Source organism: Colobus angolensis, unplaced genomic scaffold (assembly GCF_000951035.1).
Source record: "Colobus angolensis palliatus isolate OR3802 unplaced genomic scaffold, Cang.pa_1.0 Scaffold18, whole genome shotgun sequence".
In the NCBI taxonomy this organism is placed as follows: Eukaryota; Metazoa; Chordata; class Mammalia; order Primates; family Cercopithecidae; genus Colobus; species Colobus angolensis.
The window spans coordinates 1715135-1725992 of record NW_012114932.1 but is presented as its reverse complement, the minus strand read 5'-3'; the positions used below and the strand labels follow the sequence as shown (position 1 = coordinate 1725992).

Below are 10858 nucleotides of genomic sequence, written 5' to 3'. Positions count from 1 at the left end.
AAAAAAAAAAAAAAGAACATTTGCTGCCACCTGTTCTGTGCCAGGCCCTGTGCAAGGCTTCAAGGACACAGTGATGAGTGGAGCAAAGTCCCCATGCAGTGACAATTTAGGATGTTAGTGAAAAGGTAGAGGTGAGGTTGGCCCAAAAGCAGGATTCTGAGCTCTAAAGGAGAGTCAACCAGGGGAGGAGTGGATGAGGGGATTCCAGGCAGGGGCATAGCATGTGCAGCATACTCGGGGTGGTGGAGAGCTGGCTGTGCTTGAACATAGGCTGTGGAGGCTGGCTGGCGGGGGCCACAGGGGAAGAAGTTATCTGGGAGGTGACAGGTGTGTGTGTAGGTCAGAGCCCCTGGACCTCAGCTCTGACCCTCGCTGGCTCTGGGCTGAACCCAGGACTCAGCTGAGGAATTACAAGGGGTCCCAGGAATCCCAGAGGCATGACAGGTCTGCACCCTTTCCACAGTTCTGAACTCCTTCCCTGTAGTATCTGTCATGTACTCGGACTGGTGGAGGATGCTGAGGAACCCACGGGGAACAGGACAGACAGGCTGATAGCCATTGAGGATGGCTGCAGGGGACATCCACAGGCTTTGGATGGTGTCACCAGATAGGCTGCTGTCCCTGTACTCTAGCCTTCCCCGATCTCTGCTTAAGCCAATCCCCTCTGTCTGGAACACCCTTTTGCTCCTATTGTTCATCCAATCCTGAGCCCACCCAGAGGGTGGATTTCAGCAAGGGTGGGTGGGAGGAAGAGGGTCCTGAGCCCTGTCCCAGCCACATGAACAGCCTCCTCCTCCTACCCTCCTTACATGGCCTGAATGCTCTTGTGAATACGTACCCCCTACAGGAGCTGTGGAGTCACAGTCAAATGCTGTGGGGGCCCCCAGGCCTCACCACTGCCCCTCCCTGAGATCTCTGGCCCAGCCACCAGCGAGCTTGGGGGTCAGAGCAGCAGGGACCTTGGTGCCTGTGATACTCAAAGGGAGCAGGGATAGAGCCATCTCCAGGCCACCTCCCGCTTCTCCATCATTCTCTTTCTTCATTCTCCAGACATTAGGCACCCACTGTGTGCCCAGCACAGTTTTGGGAGTGAACACGGGCTCTGCTCTCCCAGGCAGGTTTATGCCTTGACAGTTCCCCCCAGGGATGAGTTGCGGATTGGAACACCACAGGAAGCAGGGCTCCTCCATCCCCTCTTCACAGCAACCCTCCAAGACTGCAGCGAGGCAGGGGGTCCCTGGGGCGAACCCACCTATTGGGGAAAAGGGAGAGGCTGGTGTGGAATGCACCATGGTGCCTCCACATTGAGGGCTCTGGCAGTAGGGGGCGGGGCGTGGTATGCGGGTCACAGCACATGCGTCATGGTTCCCCATGGCCCTTCCTGTTTTTCTGTTTTGTCCCTGCTACTCTGAGATCATTTCCCTCTGGCCTGGTTTGGCCTGGTTGCTGGTGGGAGCCAAGGGCCGGCCCCAGCAGCCTTGCCCCAGGAATAAGAAGTCGGCTCTGGGCAGCAGCCTGGAGGCCTTGGACCAGCCTCCGGGGCATGGCAGGGATATTGAGGCAGGCAGCAGAGGTAGGACTCTGCAGGGGTAGCCTTGATACTAATTAAGGGAACCTGGTAATGAGGAGCCCCTGGGACCCCGGCCAAGCAGGTGTCTGTGCCCTCCCCCTGAGGAGCCCAGATTTCATTGGGTACTGGACAGAGTCCACTGGGCCTGGCAGGCCCTAACCTGTCCAGCACCACATCGAGGGACCGCACCAGGCTGCTCTGCGGCTAGTGCCGTAATTGCGCCCATCCTGAATCCTTCACTGAAGGACTACTTTGTCTCCTCCCACCCTCTTTGCCTATAGCCCCAACATCCTGGATCCTGTCCGAGGCAGGCCTGGCTCAGACCCTGGGTACTAGATCTTGGCTGGCTAGCTGTCCACAGAGCTGCACCTCCTCCCATTCCCATTCTACAGGTGGGAGGCTGGGGGCTCTGAGTTCAGGTTTCTTCATTTGAGCAATGAGGTAATGCAGGCAGGGGTTAAAGAAGCAAGGGCTGTAGCTAGGCTGGGCACGGTAGCTCACGCCTATAATCCCAGCACTTTGGGAGGCCGACGTGGGTGGATCACCTGAGGTTGAGAGATCAAGACCGTTCTGGTCAACATGGTGAAACCCCATCTCCACTAAAAATACAAAAATTAGCTGGGCTTGGTGGCTCGCGCCTGTAGTCCCAGCTACTCAGGAGGCTGAGGCAGGAGAATCGCTTGAACCTGGAAGGTGGAGGTTGCAGTGAGCCAAGGTCAGGCCACTGCACTCCAGCCTGGCAACAAAGTGACACTGTCTCAAAAAAAAAAAAAAAATAGAAAGAAAAAGGGAAAAAAGCAAGGGTTGTGCCTGAGAAATGGCATGGGAGGGAAGGGGCCTCTTCCAGCTGGCCCAGGGTCCAGGTAAGATGGCCCCATGTTGGCCCCCACTGACCCTCCCACCCCCCACCCCCAGCTACCTGAATGACCTGGAGCGCATTGCACAGAGTGACTATATCCCCACGCAGCAAGATGTGTTACGGACCCGCGTAAAGACCACGGGGATTGTGGAGACACACTTCACCTTCAAGGACCTACACTTCAAGTGAGCAAGCATATAAACAGGTGGGAGGGGCAGGACCTGCCAGCCTTTGGGGTAGCAGAGGCAGGGGCTGGTCCAGGATCCCCCAGCCCCACTGAGGTTTTGCAAGGCTCACATGTTCTGGGCAAGCACATCCTCACCACCTAGTGAACCAGCAGTCAGGATCCATGCCACCTCTGCCAGCTGCTCATAGCCTCTGCTGCTCCTGCCTGATGTGGCTGCAGCCTGCCTGCTGTCCAAGCCCCAGGCCCAGAACCAGGGGTGAGGTGGGCAAGTGTGGATGATTCCAGATGTCAGCCAACCTGGGAAATGGGGCAGAAAGCCTCCCCCAGAACTCCCTTCCTGGAGCTAAAGTGATCCTATATCTGCAGGATGTTTGATGTGGGTGGTCAGCGGTCTGAGCGGAAGAAGTGGATCCACTGCTTTGAGGGCGTCACAGCCATCATCTTCTGCGTAGCCTTGAGCGCCTACGACTTGGTGCTAGCTGAGGACGAGGAGATGGTGAGAGGCTGAGAGAATGCTGCAGGTGGAGGCAGCGGGCTTAGGGAGTGATGGCTAGTGTTGACCTCGCTATTCTGCCCCTAGAACCGCATGCACGAGAGCATGAAGCTATTTGACAGCATCTGCAACAACAAGTGGTTCACAGACACGTCCATCATCCTCTTCCTCAACAAGAAGGACCTGTTCGAGGAGAAGATCACACACAGTCCCCTGACCATCTGCTTCCCTGAGTACACAGGTGTGGGGACTGTGGGGACAGGGCCTCCAGAGGGTTGCTGCTTGTCCCCAGTAGCCCCTGGTGACCAGGTGGCCCTCAGGCGCCCCCCACTGGACAGAAGTGTAATCTTAGAACATTTGCAGGGGCTGGTGCCTCACTTAGGCTTGTATAGTTATGTGTGCACATGTGGAGCCCTTAACACACTCAAGCATGTACCCCTGAACATGTGCACCTGGGCATCCTCCTTCACACAGTAGGGTACCCCTTTGCACATCTGGCATGTATGGGCAGCCACACACATTGTCATATTGTGCACATGTGTGCACAGGTTGTATGCCTGGCCATCCACATGCACAGACCCTTGCTGCACATATAGGATGGGGCCTGCCTGCCACACATGCAACACAAGTCTTCACCATTTTCTCTTCCCCAGGGGCCAACAAGTATGATGAGGCAGCCAGCTACATCCAGAGTAAGTTTGAGGACCTGAATAAGCGCAAAGACACCAAGGAGATCTACACACACTTTACGTGCGCCACCGACACCAAGAACGTGCAGTTCGTGTTTGACGCCGTCACCGACGTCATCATCAAGAACAACCTGAAGGACTGCGGCCTCTTCTGAGGGGCAGCGGGGCCTGGCGGGATGGTGAGCCAGAGGGGCTGTGGCAGGGAGCTGGGGAAGAACTAAGCGGGCCTGGAGCCCCAACAGGGGGTTCTGGGGGTGGGAAGGGGGGGTGAACCTGGAGCGGGAGGGGCAATAGGTGACCAGGGGACAAGGGAGGAGGAGGCACAGGGTGTGAATCAGGAGGTCAAGTGAGTGGGGTGCAGGGCATGGAGGAGGTCATACAAGCAGGCCCGGCCCAGTGGTCCAGACAGAAGGGCCTGGCCTTGCCCTGGGACAGAACCAGAGGCCATTCTGATGTTCCCTGGAGAAATCTCACCTCCTCACCCACCAGGCCATTGGCCGAGCCTGGGCCAGCGGAGTCCAGCCCTCCTGCCCACTACCACCAGCTCTGTGCACACCTCCAGCTCTTGCCCTCCAACCTGTTTGAGCTTCCTGGGCTTAGGCTGGCCCCACTGGCCCTGGTGGAGGTGGGGATGACTCTCCCAGTGCCACAGACTCCCCTCCCCCATGTAACCCAGCAACAGAAACTGGCTCCTGGGCGGCAACTGTGTCCCTGGTAACAAATGGGTAGGAAAAATGGAGAAGGGTCATTGTCTAGGGAGGTGGGAGAGAGATGCTCCCTGGCTGCTTCCCGATCCATGCTCTGCTTTCCCCCCACCTCCAGGGCCACCGCCAACTCTGTACCCCCCAACCCTTGAAGAAGATGGGGGCAAGAAGACCACGCTCCCCGCCTGTTCCCCCGGCCGCTTTTCTCCTCTTTCCTCTCTTTGTTCTCAGCTCCCCCTGTCCCCTCAGCTCCAGATGTAGGGGAGGGGTTGCCACAGGCCTCCCTGTTTGAAGCCTGCCCTTGTCCGAGGTGCTGGTAATGGCCATGGTACCCCCTTTCTGGGCATCTGTTCTGGTTTTTAACCATTGTCTTGTTCTGTGATGGGGGAGGGGGGACATGCTGAGTCTCCCAAGGCTGTGTCTGGAGGGGCCCCTGCTTCTCCAGCCTGGACCCCCAGCTTTGCCCAACACCAGCCCCTGCCCCAGCCCAAGTCCAAATGTTTACAGGGAGCCTCCTGCCCAGTCCCCTACCCCCCAGCCGCTCGGAGGCCCCAAAGGAAAAAGCACAAGAAGCGTGAGACGCCACCATTCCTGGAGACCACAGTCCACCTACTCATTCTCGTAGCTTTTTAAAAAAAAAAAAAAAAAAGAAAGTAAAGGAAAAAAAAAAAACTGCAAATCTAGAAAACTTTTTAGAGAAAAACTATTTAAAACTATCAGATCCTGACCAGCAACCCCTCCAGCCCCCCTTCCAAGTGACTCCGTGCCTTGAGTGTGTCTGCGTGTTTACACCCGTCCCTCTGCTGGCCGCCCCTGTGCGAGCCGCAACCCTGCCCTGCCCTCCACAGAATTGGGTTCCAAGGGCTGTTCCAGACAACTGCCAACGTCACTGAGGGCCCTGCCCCAGCGGCCCTGGGCCCAGGCTCCATTAACCTAAAATGTAGCTCCCTAGCGCTAACCTAGGAACCGCCGCTGCCTGCTGGGGGGCCACACCCCTCATTCCCTTGTCCCAGGCCCGGGGCCTTCAGCGTTGAACACTTCCTTGCTTTTTTCACGTTTTATGGAATTGTTCACCTGGTTTGAAATAATAAAATGTAGAAAGAAAAAAAATACCGAGAACTGATGGATATTCTCTCCCAGGTGTGTGCCAAAGTGATGGTGGTCTTAACCTCAGTCCTCAACCTGGCCCTGACTCAGCTTTCCGGGCCGTCCTGGAGCCCGAAGCTCTGGGCTTCATTTCTCCCACCTGGACTAGGCAGCATACATGTGGGGGCCATGTGTCCCCACCTTCCCAGCACTCTGCAGCTTTGGGTCCCGGGCAGCTGGACTGGCTTCTAAGGGAACTGTTGTAAGGTGCTCTTCCACACTGGGAGCAGGAGGGGTGTCCGGCACGTCTCTAACGCGGAAGGAGAAAGTGACTTACGACTTGGGTACCAAAGCCCGGAGAGTGTGCGTTGCTAAGGCCACACAGCCAGGTGGGCCGCATGCAGTCCTGGCTTGACTAAACAGAAGGCCAGTAGGGGCCTTGAGACATATTCTGAAAGGTCCCTGCCCCAGAGGGCTCCCGTCAAACCTGAAGGGTAGTGACAGACAGGCCCCGTATTACCATGTGATGGTTGCCACAGGCTGGGCCTGGGGGCTGCAGATCATTGAAGATGGAAAGCTCCCTGAGGCTGTGGGAAGGGCCTGCGCGTTGCTGGGGAAGGGAACTGCAGATGACAAGGCTGGTGATGCTTGTGGGGCGGGCCCTGAGTGCCATCGAGGCGCCTGGACCTTCTCCCATGGGCAGCGGGAGCAGCCGCGGCCTGAAAGTGTCGGGGCGGGCTGGGGGAAAAGCCGGCCTCGACAGGGTGGGGCTCCGGGGTTAACGTCTCCGCTTCCGGCCGCCAGGGGGCGCCGCCGCCCGCGCTCGGCCCTGTCTGGCTGGTCACGGAGGCTGACGTCAGCGGGTCCTGCGGAGGCCGCTGGACACAAAGGCAGCTTTGTGAGGCGGCGACGGCTCCGCGGCCACCCCGAGACAGAGCTGCCTGGGCAGGGGGCGGGCCAGGGTCGGCGCCGCGGAGGCGGGGAGGGAGGGTTGAGCCAGAGCCCCGTGACCCCGCCCCCGCACACCTGCCAGTGCCCAGTACCGTCGGCCCTGGGCACTGGCAGGAGATGAGAGGCTGCTGCCGCCTGGTCGGAAGGACATCGGCGCCCCCAGGCCCGGTCCCCACCCCTGCCTGCGAGGGCCAACGACACGGAGAACAGGATCCCGCGCCCAACCCCGGTCCCCCGCCTTCTTTCAGAGGCCAAGGCCTGGACCCCGCTGAGCCACAGATGTGCGAGCAGGAGCATCAGAGCCCTGATGCCCGCGCAGCAGGAAGCGGGCGGAAGATGGTTCCTTCCTTCTGTCCTGAGGGGGAACCCTGCACAGAGGGACCATTGAGGGACTGGCATTGTCTGCCTAACTCACCCAGTGCCTCCCTCCCTGGGTGGGCCATGCGGGGCCCTGGCAGGATCGCCCTGGTGCCGTCTTGGCAGTGGGTCTGGGTGGGATCCTGGGGGCAGGGCTTCCCTGAGTGCAGACAGCTAGGCCTCCACCTGCCCTGGCCTCCCACCCAGGCTCAGATTTCCAGGGCATAAGGCTCTATTGTCCCAGCACTGGTGGAGGCGGCCTGTCAATTCAGCCTTGTGTTTAGTGGTTGGGAAATTCCCAGCTATAGGGGGCTGCAGGCAAGAACGGGCTGCCCAGGTGTCCTGCACCCCAACTGAAGGGATTCCATGAGGTTGGCTCCTGGGCATCCCCTGCTGCCCGGAGCTGTCCCAGGCTGGACCTCAGCCATTCATCAACCCTCAGGAGCAGTTGGGTGAGGAACACCAGAAATTCAATGCTCACTGGCCCTGCATCTCCAGAGCCCTCCCAGCCTAAGAAGCCCCATCTTTCTGTCTCCACCCATGGGCAGCTGCAGCTGTGAGGCCCAGGACCCTTAGCAGGACATGCAGAGCTGGGCAGGGACCCAGGCTCATGCTCCCGGCGTGGGGTGGGTTGTCTCCCCATGAAGCTGATCTGCCTCCCAGAGGGCCTGGCCCATTTGAAATAATTGCTCTGGCTACTGATGTGGTGGGAACTTTGGTATTTTTACCCATTTGTGGGGTGGGGGAGCAGCTGGGAAGAGAGAGGCAAGCTTTCAGAGTCAGAGAGGCCTCAGAGAGGAGAGTAAAGGGAAATTCTGTGAGGAGGAGCCAGTCAGGCTGCCTCTCGGTAGTTCCTCAGGCCTAGACACCCCCCATCCCATCCCCTGTCCCAGCAGATAGGTGCAGACCCGGATGCCAGTTGCAGAAGAGGGAAAGGGCCCTCTCCAGGGTTACAGCAGGGATCACCGAGGCTGTAGGGGCTGCCAAGGCCTGAAAGAAGTCCCATGTTCCAGGGAGCCCCATGGCTTCTGATGTCAGGAAAACTTAGTCGTCTCAGTTCCCCAGAATCATTTCACCCCACCCCACCCAAACTGAGTGCCAAACCAGTTGGGTGGAGAATACAAGCCCTGACTCTAGCTGCCTGGTCAGTGGCATGGCCAGCCAAGTCCTGACGACCCTGGGAGTCAGGGAGGAGGCAAGGATAAGACTACAGCATTGTTTGGCTGAGTTCTGGGTCTGGCCCCACTCCCCAAAACTGACCCCAATCTCTGGGTCTGCTGCCCTAAAAACAGACCCTGGGGCTGGGCACGGTGGCTCCCGCCTGTAATCCTAGCATTTTGGGAGGCCGAGGCGGGCAGATCACCTGAGGTCAGGCGTTCAAGACCAGCCTGGTCAACATGGTGAAACCCCGTCTCTAGTAAAATACAAAAATTATCCAGGCATGATGGTGGGTGCCTGTAATCCCAGCTACTCAGGAGGCTGAGACAGGAGAATCGCCTGAACCCGGGAGACGGTGGTTGCAGTGAGCCAAGATCGTGCCACTGCATTTCAGCCTGTGGGGCTGAATGAGACTCTGTCTCAAAAAAAAAAAAAAAAGGAGACCCTGGCTGTGTAGCGGCTCATGCCTGTAATCCCCAGCATTTTGGGAGGCCAAGGCAGGAGGATCACTTGAGGCCAAAAGTTTGAGACCAGCCTGGGCAACATAACAAGACCCCTCCTCTTAAAAACAAAAGATCCTAGCGGTCCTCATCTCTACCATGGACTACCAGAGGGAAGGCAGCACCTCTCATCACCCAGGGGGATGGCCTCTAGTCAGCTGGGGTATGTATGCAGGTGTGTGGCAGCAAATGTGTCCATGCCTGCCACCCAGTCAGCCCTTAGTCACACGGTGATGGGCACTAATATCCAAGAGGCGCAGAAGTCAAGGCCATGGGTCCTTTTCTCCTCTTGCCAGAGATGCAGCCCCACAGCCCCTGGTAATCTTGTTGGGAGAAAAATCAGAGTTTGACATCTCATCCCATTGCCTTCTGCTTTCTGACTTCACTGAGGTCAGGGTCGTCAAGGCCTGGGGAACTGGGACAGGGTTAAGGGGTGTCCATTCTCCATCCATCCTCCAACCCCATGGAGACTTAGCATGCCTAGGAAGGTGGAAGGGCTTCCTATGGGCACATCATCTCCTGCCTCCCTGTGCCTGTCCTCCGCTGGGTCCTGGGGTCACCAGTGATTGTAGCCCTTGTTGCTTCCCCCACAGTGGGGAACCCAGAGCCCTGCCCAGAGGCTTGAACCTGACACCACAGGTCTGGAATTACACAGAAGACGGGTGACAGCCAGGTGGATCATGAACGATGAGGAGGAGTCCAGCAGGTGACAAGGGGAAGGGTCTAAAGGGTGAAGGGCACAGCACAAACAAAGTCTTGGCAACAAAAGAGCTAATGCATCCCAGAAACGGGGCAGGTGGAGCACTGGAAGACTGGCCCCCAACAAGCTACAGAGAGTGGTGCTGTGGCCCTGGTGTGATGGCTCAGGCCTATAATCCCAACACTTTGGGAGGCTGAGGCAGGTGGATAACTTGAACCCAGGAGTTCATGATCAGCCTGGGCAACATAGTGAGGCCTCCATCTTTATAAAAAATACAAAAATTAACTGTGTGTTGTGGTGTGTGCCTGTAGTCCCAGTTCCTCGGGAGGCTGAGGTGGGAGGATCACTTGAGTTTAGGAGTTCAGGAGGCTGCTGTGAGCCATGATCCTGCCACTGCACTCCAGTCTGGTGACAAAGCAAGATCCTCTCTCAAAAAAAAAATAAAGAAAGAAAGAAAGAAAAGAAAGAAAAAAAGAAAGAGAGTGGCCCAGTGAATGCCAAGCTAAGAGCCTGCAATCCTACCAAACTTCAACAAGCTCTCCGAGTCAGGGGTCAGGGACAGGGTCCTGCAGAGGGGAGGCATGGGGAGAGAAGTGGCAGAATGACCCCAGGGATACAGGCTGGGGGAGGGTAAAGGGGTCAGTGCTTGTCCTAAGACAGACAAAAGGTAGGGGCTCTCAGGAGGGTAGGCTTGGTAGTGCCAGGGGTGGGTTGGGGCCTTGGGAAGTGAGAAGACTGAGGAGTCTTCACCCAGGGGAGGGAGGGAGCTTCGAGTAGAACCCTGGGCACAGGGGTCAGAGGGTTTAGGAAGTAATTGTACTGCGGTGGCCGGGAGCAGTGACTCATACTTGTAAACCCAGCACTTTGGGAGGCCAAGGCAGGAGGATTGCTTGAGCCCAGGAGTTCAAGACCAGCCTGGGCAACATGACAAAACCTCATCTCTACCAAAAAAAAAATAACAATAATACAAAAAAATTAGCCAGGCATGGTGGCAAATGCCTGTAGTCCCAGCTACTTGGGAGGCTGAGGTGGAAGGTTGAGGTTGCCGTAAGCCATGATCCTACCACTGCACTCCAGCCTGGGTGACAAAGCAAGATCCTGTCTCAAAAAAAAAAAAAGTACTGGGGCGGGGGACACAACAAAAGGGGAAAAGAGCTGAGCCTGAGAAGGGGCCTTGTTCAGCTGGGATGGAAGAGGCAGCAGTGGAGGGTTTCTCTGAGGCCTTCATAGGCCTGGGTGCCCAAGATGCCCAGAGCTAAGATGGCAGCAAGAGTGCATACCTGTGGTACCCCCACTGTGTGCCAGACCTGCCTGGGCGCTGTCTGCAGCTGCAGAGAAGATGAGAGGTGCAGACTCCAGCTAGGGAGTCAACCCCGCCTCCTGCTGGACTAACAAGGGGGCTGATCCCTGGGGCTGACTCCAGACCCCCCAGCCCTCCACAGAGCATTCACAGCCCCCTACCCAGCACTCCTGGGAGGCTCTCCCCTAGCCAGTTAGGAGAATGCAGTATTTATGTGAATGTCTGTTCATGAGTGCAGTGTGCCCTCAGAGTCCACTTTCCAGCGTTCCTGGCACAGCCCCCTCCACCCTGCCGGGCTTGGGAG

General features: G+C 57.5%; 1 protein-coding gene across 4 annotated transcripts in view; it reads left to right on the top strand.

Annotated features, from left to right (window-relative positions):
• Positions 1-5612, top strand: part of GNAI2 (guanine nucleotide binding protein (G protein), alpha inhibiting activity polypeptide 2) — a 42713-nt gene extending 37101 nt beyond the window's left edge. For all 4 annotated transcript variants that reach the window (XM_011939044.1, XM_011939045.1, XM_011939041.1 and 1 more), the window contains 5 exons: positions 2486-2614; positions 2983-3112; positions 3197-3350; positions 3763-3977; positions 4621-5612. In XM_011939044.1, coding sequence (XP_011794434.1) covers positions 2486-2614; positions 2983-3112; positions 3197-3350; positions 3763-3953 — 604 coding nt within the window. In that variant the 3' untranslated portion in view covers positions 3954-3977; positions 4621-5612. The remainder of the gene's footprint in view (positions 1-2485; positions 2615-2982; positions 3113-3196; positions 3351-3762; positions 3978-4620) is intronic.
• Positions 5613-10858: the final 5246 nt, after the last annotated feature.